Source organism: Hyla sarda, chromosome 5 (assembly GCF_029499605.1).
Source record: "Hyla sarda isolate aHylSar1 chromosome 5, aHylSar1.hap1, whole genome shotgun sequence".
Lineage (NCBI taxonomy): Eukaryota > Metazoa > Chordata > Amphibia > Anura > Hylidae > Hyla > Hyla sarda.
The window spans coordinates 143,776,965-143,792,279 of NC_079193.1; the positions used below are offsets into that span (position 1 = coordinate 143,776,965).

Genomic DNA, 15,315 nt, shown 5'->3' on the forward strand with positions numbered 1-15,315 from the left:
GAGTGAACTAGAATAAAATGATATATAACTCTTCCGGCTCAGTGCCACTGTTCAGAGATACAGCCTGTATTAGCCTGTATTGCTAGCATGGTAATGAACCTCATATGTGCAATGAAGGCCGGACCGGCATACCCAGCATCTCTGCCTCCATCCCCTCTGCTTCAATATGCATGCCCACTTTGTGGCTATTAATGGAACCCCACTTTGCCCATGAGGGCGCAAGGTGTCCAGGCATATATTTACAGTGGAGACGGATGCAGGAATGCTGGGAATACCAGGTCCCACCTTCATTGTACAAAGGGAGTTAATTACTATACTAACAATGCAGGCTAATACCAACTGTATCTCCAGGAATGGTGGCACCAATCTAGGAAAGTTATACATATTTTTAATCCAGTACACCGTCACTATAACCCTGTGTGTTGGGTTTAGAGCAAATGAACCAGCTGTCAGTTTCCCTTTAACAATAACTTTCATCTTATAGTTAAAAACACATTTACTATAGGTCATTGAGACCAAGGAGTCCATGGGCTTCATCTGCTAAAAATCATCTTGGCTTCTCTTGGCACAAGTCAAATGCCAAAGATTACAGTGTCACATTGCTACCATTATGCTACATCATAGCTAATGAAAGTGAATCTCAACCAAAATTTCATCCTGGATGTATTTCTGCTGAGTGTCAAGTTAGTAGTCCAATAGTCAATACATTTCTGTATAATTACTTTTAGTGTCATCCTTTCTTGTTTATCCTTTAAAAAAATGTACTCTTTTTCTACTTCTTGAGCTTTGCTTTTTCTCCACTGTCTTAACCCCTTAAGGACTCAGGGTTTTTCTGTTTTTGCACTTAGTTTTTTTCCTCATCACCTTCTAAAAATCATAACGCTTTAAATTTTGCACCTGCAGACCCATATGGGGCTTATTTTTTGCACCACCAATTGTATTTTGTAATGACATCAATTATTTCGCCACAAAATTTAGGGCGAAACCAGAAAAAAAATACTTGTGAGACAAAATATTTCTACGCAGTGCACTTTTCTATAAAGGGGTACTCCAGTGCTTAGACATCTTATCTATAAGATGCCTGATCGCGGGAGTCCCGCCGCTGGGGACCCCCAGGATCATGCACGCAGCACCCCATTTCTAATCAGTCCCCGGAGCGTGTTCGCTCCGGGACTGATTACCGGCGACTACAGGGCGGGCGGTGTGTGACGTCATGCCTCCTCCCCCGTGTGATGTCACGCTCTGCCCCTCAATGCAAGCCTACCGGAGGGGGTGTGACAGGTATCACGCCCCCTCCCGTAGGCTTGCATTGAGGGGCGGAGCGTGACATCACACAGGGGCGTGACATCACACGCCGCCCGCCCTGTAGTCGCCGGTAATCAGTCCCGGAGCAAACACGCACCGGAGTACCCCTTTAAAAATGACACCATATCTTTATTCTGTAGGTCCATATGGTTACAGGGATACCTAATTTATATAGGTTTTATTTTATTTTACTACTTTAAAAAATTATAACTACATGCACCAAAATTAGTGTGTGTAAAGTTGTCATCTTCTGACCCCTATAACTTTTTTTATTTTTCCATATACAGGGATGTATGAGGGCTAATTTTTTGCACTGTGATCTGAAGTTTTTATTGGTACCATTTTTGCTTTGATGAAACTTTTTGATTACTTTTTATACATTTTCTAGGGTATACAAAGTGACCAAAAATACGCAATTTTGGACATTAGGATTTTTTTATGTGTATGCCATTGACCGTGTGGTTTAGTTAACATATTTTTGTAGAGCAGAATACGTAACAGCTCATCCCCTTGTAGGCGCACGGACCTGACGTTGACTTCGTCCGAAAACTTTTGAAAGAAAGGTAATGTCCAGTGCTTGACTCTTCATGATTCTTTATTGATACGTCAGGATATACATACAGGTACACAGTAAAAGGTGACGCATTTTGGCTTGCACTAAGAGGCCTTAGTCATACAAATGCTAAGGCTTCATAGTACAAGCTGAAACGCGTCACCTTTTACCGTGTTCCTGTATGTCTATCCTGACGTATCAATTAAGAATCGTTCCTGAGTCAAGCGTTGGACATTACCTTTCATTATATTTTTATAGTTTGGACATTTACACACACGCCAATACCACATATGTTTATTTTTATTTTTGTTTACATATATATTTTTTTTTTATGGAAAAAGGGTGGGGAGTGATTCAAACTTTTATTCAGGAAGGGGTTAAATCACATTTATTCACTTTTTTTAAAACTTTATTTTACACTTTTTTTTCTAGCTCCCATAGCGGACTATTACATGCAATCCTTTGATTGCATACACTGAACAATGCTATGCCATAGCATAGCATTGATCAGTGTTATTGGTGCTTGAATGCTCCAGCCTGGATCTCAGGCTTGGAGCAATCAAATGCTGATTGGACAGCGAGGAGCAAGGTAAGTTGCCTCCTTCTGTCCTCTCAGCTGTCCGGGATGCCACCGCGGCGGTCCCAAACAGCTCCAGCTGTATTTTCTCCCTGTTTAGATTGCATTGTCTAAAGGTTTAATACCGGACATCAGCCTGATCGGCGATGTCCGGTATTAGCCCCGGGTCCTGGTTGCTGAGCCACCGCAGGACGTAAATATACGACCTGCGTCGTTAAGGGGTTAAATTACGTCTGTGTTATTGGTGATCGATTGCTCCAGCCTGGATCTCAGGCTTGGAGCAATCAAATGCCGATTGGGCAGCGAGGAGCAAGGTAAGGCACCTCCTTCTGTCCTCTCAGCTGTTCGGGATACCGTGATTTCACCGCAATGGTCCCGACCAGCTCCAGTAGTATTTTCTCCCGGTTTCAGTCCGATCGGCGATGTCTGGTATTAGCCTCCGTCCTGGTTGCAGAGCCAGCACAGGACGTAAATATACGTCCTGTGTCGTTAAGGGGTTAAATTGGGTCTTTAAAATTGGGTGTTTGTTAGCCTACTTTTGTAGTTCCATTCTGACTCTGTCTAGTTCTACTCTGAGTTGGAAGGAGTATTAATAGAGCACCCATAGCAGTCTATAGTGTCCTACTGTACCACTGTCCAGTATGTGTCCTTTGCTCTATTTGATGCCATATTATGGTGCATTACCTTGAATGTTTGCTTCCACAGATCTAGCTCTGCTTAGTTTAGAATAAGTGGAAAATTATGGGTTGCTGCACAAGTTATGTGATCAACACACTGCCCTGTGCATGGATGCTGAAGGTTCTCTACCCTTATTAATGAATTTCATATGCCTTTCCATAATTATCATATCATTCTGAATATCTCATAGCCTTTGTTGTTTGAATAAGGAAATCTGACTTTATTAGTTTGTTATAAGCATGATTGATATGCTTTACACAGATGTAGCAAAGCTGAGTGTATTATATAACTTTTTAGTTGGTCTTCTTTATTAACATTATCTAACAGAAAACTGGCCTTGTTGTCCATAGTGACAAATCTTAGTGTAGCCTAAGGGAAACCTGTCATGTCGGGCAGGCAATCTGATCTGCCAGCAGCATGTTATGTAAAAGAAAGAGCTGAGCAGGTTGAGATATAGTTTTGTAGAAACAGATGCAGCGTACTTTGTAGCATATTGATTAAAATATCTGCTCATTTTGAGTTTAGGAGTCCAGTGGGTGGGCCTAATCAGTGATTGACAGCCGTGTTTGTACACACTGAATCCTTCCTCACAAAACGATATCAATCTGTTCATCTCTTTCTGCTCAATAACAAAATGACTGTAGATTAAACAGAATTGACATGATGACATGTTCCCTGAATTACTTACAGTAAAAGCTGCAATGTGATGGGTTGCTATGGGCAACAAAGACAGTTTTCTGCTAGGTAATTTTGATAAATCAGATCTTCAAGATTCATTTTTGTACTAAATTCACCACAATGTAGAGTACAGGTAATCATTTCCTGTGTCAAAAAATTATGGTTAAAATATATATGTATATATATATATATATATATATATATATATATATTTCCAATGTGTAACTTTATAAAGGTGTATCTAAAAAAAAAAAAAAAAAAAAAAAATTGAGCTCCATATGGTATTCTCTATTAATATCAAACTTACCGAGGGATAGAAAAGACCAATACAGGAAATGATCTTATGGGAATCAGCTGGGGCTTTCAACAGCATGTGCTCCCAGTCAAGTATCAAACTACAGGAATAAAATCATTTCATCCCCAGCAGGCTTGTGTCATTGTGTAACCAAATTATGACTTATGAATAAGGCCTTTTTTTCAGCTTGCTTAAAGCAGAAGTAACAGATTATCCTATTAAAGCCTGTGGTGGATTCTCATTGCTAATTAACCACTATAATTTATACAGGATATGAGTAAGAAGACTTACTCTGGTGAGAACTAGAAAGCTGTCCACTTGTATGATGCTGAATAGGCTAGACAAACCAAGTCGTGTTTTAGGTGGTAAACTAAAGCCATCAGAATTCTATAGGCTGACATATGTTTGAAAGACAGATTGATCAAGTTTAGGACCAAAAACTGTCAAATTTTCCTACAACAACCAATCACAGCTCAGTATTCATTTTACCAGCACTACTTAAAGGGGTACTCCGCCCCTAGACATCTTATCCCCTATCCAAAGGATAGGGGATAAGATGTCAGATCACCACGGTCCCGCTGCTGGGGAGCCCCGGGGATAACCGCTGCGGCACCCCGCTCTCATTACAGCACAGAGCGAGTTCGCTCTGTGCGTAATGACGGGCAGTACAGGGGCCGGAGCATCGTTACATCACGGCTCCGCCCCTCATGATGTCAAGACCCGCCCCTTTCAATACAAATCTATGGGAGGGGGCGTGGCGGTCGTCACGCCCCCTCCCATAGACTTGCCTTAAGGGGACGGGCCGTGATGTCAAGAGGGGCGGAGCCATGACGTCACGCTGCTTCATCCCCCGTATCGCCCGTCATTACGCACAGAGCAAACTCGCTCTGTGCTGTAATGAGAGCGGGGTGCCGTAGCGGTGATCCCCGGGGCTCCCCAGCAGCGGGACCGCGGTGATCTGACATCTTATCCCCTATCCTTTGGATAGGGGATAAGATGTCTAGGGGCGGAGTACCCCTTTAAGTATAAAAGCTGAGCTGTGATCAGTGGCTATGGCCAACACCAGACAGTTGTCTCAAATAGATAAATAGATAAATCTAGGCCATCGTATCCTTGAGACAAAGAGATACAGTACAGTTTTTTATAATCCTGTATTACATAAAACAAAAGAATCACATGCAGGGGATGTGTGGGGTATGTTTGCATTGGGCCCCAGGAACTCCATGTTACCTCTTATTTAAAGGGGTACTCTGGTGGAAAACTTTTTTTTGTAAGTCAACTGGTGCCATTTTAAGAACTGTCCAGAGTAGGAGAAAATCTCCATAGCAAACATATGTTGCTCTGGACAGTTCCTAAAATGGACGAAGATGTCAGCAGAGAGCACTGTGCTCGTGATTCAGCAGAGAGCACTGTGTTCCAAAAAGAAAAGAATTTCCTCTGTAGTATTCATCAGCTGGAAGGATTAAGATTTTTTTAATAGAAGTAATTTACAAATCTGTTCAACTTTCTGGCACCAGTTGATTTAAAGAAAAAACTTTTTCCACCGGAGTACCCCTTTAGGCTTTCAAGGATTTTATCCAAAGGATAGGGGATAAGATGTCTCATCGCGGGGGTCCCGCCACTGGGGACCCCCGCAATCTTGTATTCACCACCCACCTGTTTGAGCTGCACGCCGTAGTTCCAGCTCACAAACAGCCGGGTGGCGACCATGGGGCCGGAGTATCGTGATGTCACGACTCTGCCCCCTGTGTGACGTCACCCCCCGCCCCCTCTATGCAAGTCTATGGGCCGTCACACCCCCTCCCATAGACTTGCATAGCGGGGGCGGCAGGTGACGTCACACGGGGGCGGAGTTGTGATGTCACAATACTGGTCGCCACCCGGCTGTTTGGGAGCTGGCACTGCGGCATGCAGCTCAAACAGGTGGGTGGCGAATACAAGATTGCGGGGGTCCCCAGTGGCGGGACCCCCGTGGTGAGACATCTTATCCCCTATCCTTTGGATAGGGGATAAGATGTCTTAGGGCCTGAGTACCCCTTTAAAGGATATATAATAATATATAATTATATAAAAAGTCTTAGTTTTTGTTTGTTTATTTATTTATTTTATTCAGGACTCCACCGTAGTCTGTAAAAAGAAGTGTTCTCCTGCAGGAACGTGTACTAATGGACAGGAGCATTGTTGTGAAGAGTGTGTCTCCTATGTGCCTGCTGAAGAAGTCAAAGTCTGCAAGTCTGGAAACAAGATATTCAGGGTAAAGGTTTTATAGTATTTCCCCTTATTCCTGTACATTAAAACTCTTTTAATATACGTTATGCCATGTCATGTTTGACCTAAATGGAATAAGGGTATCTGTCTAAAATAACAATAATATTTCTTCCACGTATTCCCATACAACCAAAAATAGTTTAGAGTTTTGATTCCCTTAAATAAATGTAGCATTTATTCATTACTGAAAAAAGTACACATATCCGCTTTAATCCTGTATCAATACTGTTTGAATAAGTTTGCCCTAGACACTTCCAGTAAGGCTAAGTTGGCTCAAAAATTGCAGTGTGAGTTTTCCAAAAACTGCCAAAAAAAAAAACAAGTGGAAACTTAGCCTCACAGGGTTTTATTCAGCCTTTTTTTTGCATATATATATATATATATATATATATTTATTTATACTAACTTAGTACCCTTTCTTGCCCGATTTGTCCTTCCTAATCCTTGTTGGGGAGGAAAATCAACAAAGGAGGAAGCTTTTGGCTTCATATACCATCCTCATATATTGTTGTCATATCCTGTCCTTATATCCCGTCCTCCTATCACGACCTCATATGCTGTCCTCATATCCCGACCTTATATCCCCCCTCATATCCCGTCCTCATATCTCGACCGCATATCCCGTCCTCATATCTTATCCTCACATCCCTTCCTCATATCCTGACCTCATATCCCGTCCTCATATCTCGTACTTATTTCCCATCCTTATGTCGCATCTTCATATCCCAACCTCATATCCCGTCCTCATATCCCGACCTCATATCCTGTCCTCATATCCCGACCTCATATCTCGACCTCATATCCCATCCTCATACCCCGTCCTCATATCTTATCCACATATCCCGACCTCATATCCTGACCTCATATCCCTTCCTCATATCTCGTCCTTATATCCCATCCTTATGTCCCATCTTCATATCCCAACCTCATATCCCGTCCTCATATCCCGTCCTTATGTCCCAACCTCATATCCCGTCCTCATATCCCGTCCTTATGTCCAATCCTCATATCCTGACCTCATATCCTGTCCTCATATCCCGTCCTTATGTCCCATCCTCATATCCCGACCTCATATCCTGTCCTCATATCCCGACCTCATATCTCGACCTCATATCCCGTCCTCATACCCCGTCCTCATATCTTATCCACATATCCCGACCTCATATCCTGTCCTAATATCCCGTCCTCACATCCCTTCCTCATATCCTGACCTCCTATCCCGTCCTCGTATCTCGTCCTTATGTCCCATCCTCATATCCCAACCTCATATCTCATCCTTATGTCCCATCTTCATATCCCAATCTTATATCCCGCCCTTATATCCCATCCTTATGTCCCTTCCTCATATCCCGACCTCATATTCCGACCTCACATCCTGTCCTTGCATCCTGTCCTCGTCACTATGTTCCATCCTCATATCCTGTCCTCATACGTGTATCCCATACAACCTGTGTACAATGTATAAAGTGGGGGTACACTTTTCCTCAAGTCTGGGATTGATTGTCACCAATAAATGGGTGTATATAAAAAATGATGTAGATCCAGTGAATTAATTTAAAACAATTTATTATTACAATGATAGTGCTTGTGGTGTCCTTTGTATGGCCCTTACATCGGACTCACCACGATAAGCAAGGTAGTGAATGTATAAAATATTCATACAATGAAATAAAAAAAAATAGACATATAATATACAGGGTAAAAAAGTGCTGGTATCCCAGTGTGGCAAATAGTCTGTAGCGCTTATAGATGTATGCACGGAGATCATGCCTTGTATGGTTGATTACAAATAGTCTGAGTAGCAATGTTTTTGTATAGCTCTTATCTGGTCAGGATACTGCATGCGGCAGCATGTTGGTAAAGGGTTAAAATCAATGCGCTCTGCAGTGCTGGGGTTTCCTTGTGTGTATCCCACGCTACCCTGGCGGCACAGGGATAGAGATTGGTGAGTGGGATATATATATATAGTCTCTTAATTGTAATCCTTTGGGTGCATGAGGCTGCGCTCTGCAGCGCTGGAGGCCCCTCAAATGTGGACCACTCTACCCCGGCGGCCCAGGGAAAGTTTTCAGTGGATTTGGGGATTTGGCACACTGTGCCTCTTATCAGCAATGTCCTGGAGCATGGTTGCCGGAAAAAGGTTTTCGCTGGGGAGACGTCCGCTGGCAGACGGGATACGTACAACCCCGGAAGCGTGCTCCAGTAAATTTCTTGCAATCCGGTGAATGATGGTAAAGATCATCGGGTTTGCCAATACTGGGGTACAGGAGATAGAGGCTAGACGTGTTTCGAGGTACTCATTTACCTCTTTTTCAATAGCAAATGAAATTAATTTTCTATTGAAAAAGAGGTAGATGAGTACCTCGAAACGCATCTATCCTCTATCACCTGTACCCCAGTATTGGCAAACCCGACGATCTTTACCATCATTCACCGGATCGCAAGAAATTTACCGGAGCACGCTTCCGGGGTTGTACGTATCCCGGTGTGCCAAATCCCCAAATCCACTCAAAACTTTCCCTGTGCCGCCGGGGTAGAGTGGTACACATTTGTGGGGCCTCCAGCGCTGCAGAGTGCTGCCTCATGCACCCACAGGATTACAATTAAGAGACTATCTATATCCTACTCACCAATCTCTATCCCTTTGCCGCCAGGGTAAAGTGGGATAGACACAAGGAAACCCCAGCGCTGCAGAGCGCATTGATTTTAACCCCTTACCAACACACTTCCGCATGCAGTATCCTGACCAGATACGAGCTATACAGAGACATTGCTACTCAGACTATTTGTAATCAACCATACAAGGCACGATCTCCATGCATACATCTATAAGCGCTACAGACTATTTGTGATCAACCATACAAGGCACGATCTCCGTGCATACATCTATAAGGGATACAGACTATTTGTAATCAACCATACAAGGCACGATCTCCGTGCATACATCTATAAGGGATACAGACTATTCGTAATCAACCATACAAGGCACGATCTCCGTGCATACATATAAGCGCTACAGATTATTGGCCACACTGGGATACCAGCACTTTTTTACTCTGTATATTATATGTCTATTTTATTTTATTTCATTGTATGAATATTTTATACATTGACTACCTTGCTTATTGTGGTGAGTCCGATGTAAGGGCCCTACAAAGAACACCACAAGCACTATGGTGGATGGAGCGAGACATGATGTCCCAGATGTGCCCAATCAGATTCAGGTGTGGGGAACTGAGCCAGCCAGGAAGCATAGGAACAGATAAGTGGTCTGTGATCACCACCTGCAGAACCACTCCTTTACTGGGGGTGTCTTACTAATTGCCTATAATTTCCACCTGTTGTCTGTTCCATTTGCACAACAGTATGTGAAATTGATTGTCAATCAGTGTTGTTTCCTGAGTGGACAGTGTGATTTCACAGAAGTGTGATTGACTTGGAGTTACATTGTGTTGTTTAAGTGTTCCCTTTATTTTTTTGAGCAGTGTGTATATATATATATATATATATATATATATATATATATATAATATATATATATATATATATATATACATATATATACAAAAGAATATTAAGTAAAGGTTCATCTACTGTAGACTTATTTTAAATTTCTAATGCGTAAGCCTCAAAATTATTACGAAAAACTATTGTTGTAAAACAATAGTAAAAGTATAATTTTGAAAAGCCTATATAATAGTGTTTGGAGACACGTAGATTATAATTGTCTTCCATGATTATAGGCCATGCTCTCTATAAAATACAAAGGAGGGAGCGTATACTTACTCATATCCTGTACAAATTACACTAGATAATTTGCAATGAGAATACAGTACATACTCTAATAGGATAATCTCCTGCTTCAGCTTTAAGGAAACCTGCTGAAAGCCTGTATTCATAAGTCATAATTTAGGTTGTACAATAATACAAGCCCACAAGGGATGAAATTATTTTTTGCCTGTAGTTTGATACATGACTGGGATCAGATGCTGTCGAAAGCCCCAGCTGATGGCTCCAATTTTTGGCTTTTTATGCAGGATGGAGAGATGTGGTCCTCTGTCAACTGCACCATCTGTTCTTGTGTGAAAGGCAAGACAGAGTGTCGCAAGAAGCAATGCATTCCAGTCAACAGCTGCCCCCAAGTAAGTATTTTATTGTCATTTTATTAGAACATGCAGTTTAATCTCTTATTGAAATGAACATAATGTTTGCTGTGCATTGTATTCATTAGTTTTGAATCTACAATGTTATTGAGCCTTTGGACCATGTAGTTCCCAAAGTCTGTATTCAACTGGCCCACATGTTTGCCAGAGGGCATTCGATGGGCCCAGCTTGAAAAGTCCACCATAAGGAAAGCCCATCTGAAGCTAATTTGGAGGCAAAGATGGAGAGGGCAATATGTTAAAACCGTATAAGGCCGCGTATGCAACCTTGAAGTCTGTTTCCCCCCACCTTTCGTTAATTACATTATTCCGTACCGCCACCCATCCCTTCAAAATCACCTCTGTAATCCCTTCATCACCTGTCCATCTCTCCCAGGTTTTGAACACACGTTTACGGTCAACCTTCAGAAAATGATTTCTAAAAGCTGCATATAAATCTGAAATCGACCTCCTCTAGGCGTGAGTGCCTATGGTTTCGTCTAGGATATGTGTCGGGGCCTTCTTTGCCAAGTTGTGAAGTCGAGACTGCGTAGATTTGATTTGCAATTAGTGTGTGTGAAGGAGGGAAGTCATACGTAGTGAGCATTTCACTAGGAGTGAGCCACCTACGGTCATTTATGTGTATCAGTCGCCCTACTGTACCCACCTCTTTAGAGAGCCACTGTCGCATCCAAGGAGAGGATCTACCCTGTGGGAACTCTGGGTGACCAAACAAGGGCATCCGCTTCGATAGTAATCTGTTATCTTTGGAAGTCACATAGTTATTTTAAGGAGCAGCAGTTTATATGCTAGACAACCACTCCATTCAAACAGGGGCACTAAGGGCCCCCATTCTTGTGATTAGCAGAGGTCAAACCTCTACCTATCAGACTCTTATCACCCAATGGGATAAACCATTTTAAGGGGTTATCCTGGAATAGAAAAACAGATCTAATTTCTTCCAAAAACAGCACCACACATGTCCTCAGGTAATAAGGGGCATTACAACTTGGATCTATTTACTTCAATGTAACTGAGCTTCAATGCTACACACAACCTGAGGACAGGTTTAGTGCAGTTTTTGAAAGAAATCCACTCACTTTCCATTCACTTTGTCCCTCTTCTGGTCTTGAACTCTTATTTAATTTTAGCTAAGATATAAGTGTTGAGTTTAGTTCAAAGTTTATTTCCTTAGTTTAACCTCAAAAACACTAACACAAAAGACAGCAAAGATAAGAAATATGATGTATAGATTGTCTGATCCTAGACATGCCCTTGTTGAAGTATCCTCATGAATGAATCCCAAGAACGTTTGACTGTTACATAGTTCAAAATATTGCTTTGTTAGGTATAGAGTGGATAATTTGGCCTTTTTAAACTTAAAGGTCTGTTGTATATGAAGGTCAGAATGATTAAATTTAATAGGAGTAAAAAGGTAACTCATTTAATTAGATTCCATTGAGCCCTACAGAGTCGCACAGGGGATTTGTGCTCAATCACTTCAGACTTACACTGGAAACCTTGCAAAGACACATACTGTAGGCTGATTGTAAACATTCACAGAATGAGATGAAAATCACTCACTATATCTATCGTAGTCATTGATAGTTCAGAAAAAATAGGGTAGTAGTTCTCCTTTAGTAACTTATGAATGATTGGCAAGTTTGGGCTTGGAGATTTAAAGAGGACAAATTTCAGGTTAGTTATAAATATAGGCAAGGTTTGTTGAATGCGTGGTGTAGAAATCTTTTCATTCCATACACATCTGTACTTTATTACAACTCAAAAGTTGCCTTCTTAACATTGGTGCCAAATGAGGCACAAAAAAAAAAATAAAAAACAACAGCTGTTTCTGTTGCACAACCAAACAAAAGCCTAATTAGTCTTGCCTGAAATATTTTCAGACATAAAACCAAAAGGCCCATAAAACTTAGAAGAATAAAACACGGTCTGATTAGAAAGGGTCTTAAGGAAAAAATTGGATTATATCACTTATCATGCTCCTAAGAGATTCCTTCTTGTGACTATTTACAAAACATGTAAAATATAATAGGCTACCTTATTCCTGAGATAAACACCGGAATCTGTGCCAGAGAAAACAGCGCTCAGTGAACCAGTGGCGTTGGTCATAGATTCCATCCTCATTTGAACTTGTGGCATGGGTGCCCTTGGCAATTACTGCATTTATTGCTATATAAACTTAATCTTCAAAAGCAGTATGACATTTAAAACATTAAAGGGACATTATTGTCAAATAATAACTTGGAAAATGATGTATTAGTCCTATATCTTTTACTGCTGAAATGTGTGGACTCGATAATGACAGCTTATAAAGCATTTTTCATGATTATTTAAGCATTGGAAGCCAATATTTCAGAAACTACTGCCAACAAAATGTGGTGGTGTAGCTCACAGAGACCAGGTTTTCTTTATTGTTTTTCTTTGGCAGGTTAGAAAATGGAAGCATTTCTCTGACTGGTTGTTCTGTCTACACTTTGAGCCAAAAATTGTGCATTTTGCATGAAAACTGTCAGGGACCAACTGAGGGACAGGGAGAGTGAGCCCTAAACTGACCCTGAAACATCTCTCCCTGCCTACTTGCCCATCGATCCTAAACGATGGATCGACAACTGGGCGCTGGTCCCTTCCTGCGCCAAAGTGCAGTGGTGTAAAAACACATAATATACATAGTCAGTCACAGGCCAGAAAAAAAACGGAAAACTACTAGACAACCAGATATACCAGACAGAATACAAATACTAACAGGGCAGAATATAAACTCACAAACAGAGCAGAATATAGTGAATTAACAAACAGTTCATAAACCGGATATCAGATAAACAGCAGACATGATAAAATGAACAAGACTAGGCATGATATGAGTATACAGCAGAATCCAGGAGATGAAGGGGATAAACAGAAGAACTGAGAGCCAAAACACTAAACTGAACAGGTAAAATAAAACACTGTTCGCAAACAGGTACAAGTACAAAGGACAAAGATCAGGTCAGCCAACCAGGATATAAATATATGACACTGTTCACACTGGGACACAGAACATACAAACTGGACTCCCCACTCCATTATAGGAGTAGCCATTAATAATATATGTGAATAGTAGGGTGAAAAATGGGGGGCGCTCAATAGAACACTGTTCGCAAACAGGTACAAGTACAAAGGACAAAGATCAGGTCAGCCAACCAGGATATAAATATATGACACTGTTCACACTGGGACACAGAACATACAAACTGGACTCCCCACTCCATTATAGGAGTAGCCATTAATAATATATGTGAATAGTAGGGTGAAAAATGGGGGGCGCTCCCAGGGTGGAATGAAATGCAGAATCTGTTGCCAGATCTTGCTGGTAGCTCACCAATTTGGATTGTGAGCTGTTGAACGAAAGCTGCTGCACTCCGACTGGGTCTGGGCTTTTATGCAAGAGCCAGTGGAGAGACGGGATAGGTAGCTGGAAGCTACAAAAAAGAACCGGTTTCTAATGGAGGCGCTGCTGTTTGTATACGAAAGGACGGTGAGACTCAAGCCAGCACAGGTTAAAACTTGTTTATTTTGCAAAATGAGTGGACAACGTGTTTTGGCAAACTTAAGGTGCCTTCCTCAGGTCCAAAGAGTACAATACCAACTTCTATATTAGTAGGCAGAGTAACTGCTGGTGATCCTGTGTGCAGTGGCACTGCATGCCAGCGCCGATGCACATAGGATCACCAGCAGTTACTCTGCCTACTAATATAGAATTTGGCATTGTACACTTTGGACCTGAGGAAGGCACCTTAAGTGTGCCGAAACGCGTTGTCCACTCATTTTGCAAAATAAACAAGTTTTAACCTGTGCTGGCTTGAGTCTCACCTTCCTTTTGTATACAAACAGCAGCGCCTCCATTAGAAACCGGTCCTTTTTTGTAGCTTCCAGCTACCTATCCCTTTAATAATAAAGCCAAATGGGCTACTGGCCAGCGGACACACTCCACCTTGTGGACAAAATGCTGACCCAGTTGGAAACGGAAATATAATACATGAAACACTTGACTGGAACCGGATGAGTCTGAATAGAGTCCAGAATACGGAACAAGAATATAACATACAGAGCACATGGTACAAGCTAGACTCAGACACAGTGTGAACACAGACAGAGCAGAATGAACAAACATAATCCTAAAACCGACTAATGTAACACAGACTAAAATACAAGGAGCATGCTATATAACCATGGCTAAAAACCCAGATAAAACGGCAAGATAAATACAAAGTAAATGCTCAAGCAGACATAGTCAGAATATAGCACAAACAGGCATAGTAGTATTGAACTCAATAACCAGCACCAGAATGCAGGAGAACTCTGGCTAAATAACTCCAGCCGAGTTCTCATTCCCTCAGAGCATTAACTATTCCCTATACAGGTGGAATAGCAAACTGCTCTGAACAAACTAGTGTTTGAATACACACCCAAACAGAAAAACACAAAAACAAATAAACAGACATTACAAAAACCTTCTCCTATTGATTTACTATTGTGTTCTGGTGATTGGTCTTTATTGGGTTGTACACAATTGTGTCTCTGCCAGAAGTTGAGTCAGAATGTGCAGCAAAAAGCAAAACAAAAACAAAAACCAACAACCTGACATCCACAGAAAAATCATAAGACTAAAAATAATCCAGGGGAATGGTAAAAACCTACAATTTTCATGTTTTTATGTATTATATCATTTTTTTTGCTACATAGCTACATAGGACAGGACAGGAGTCCATCAAGTTCAACCTATAACCCTACTGTGTTAATCCAGAGGAAACTAAAACCT

The 15,315-nt window shown here is 41.5% G+C and overlaps 1 protein-coding gene across 3 annotated transcripts in view; it reads left to right on the forward strand.

The window, feature by feature from the left end:
* BMPER (BMP binding endothelial regulator) overlaps positions 1-15,315 on the forward strand; it is a 314,190-nt gene that overhangs the window by 179,362 nt on the left and 119,513 nt on the right. For all 3 annotated transcript variants that reach the window (XM_056520437.1, XM_056520438.1, XM_056520439.1), the window contains 2 exons: positions 6,200-6,340; positions 10,392-10,496. In XM_056520437.1, coding sequence (XP_056376412.1) covers positions 6,200-6,340; positions 10,392-10,496 — 246 coding nt within the window. The remainder of the gene's footprint in view (positions 1-6,199; positions 6,341-10,391; positions 10,497-15,315) is intronic.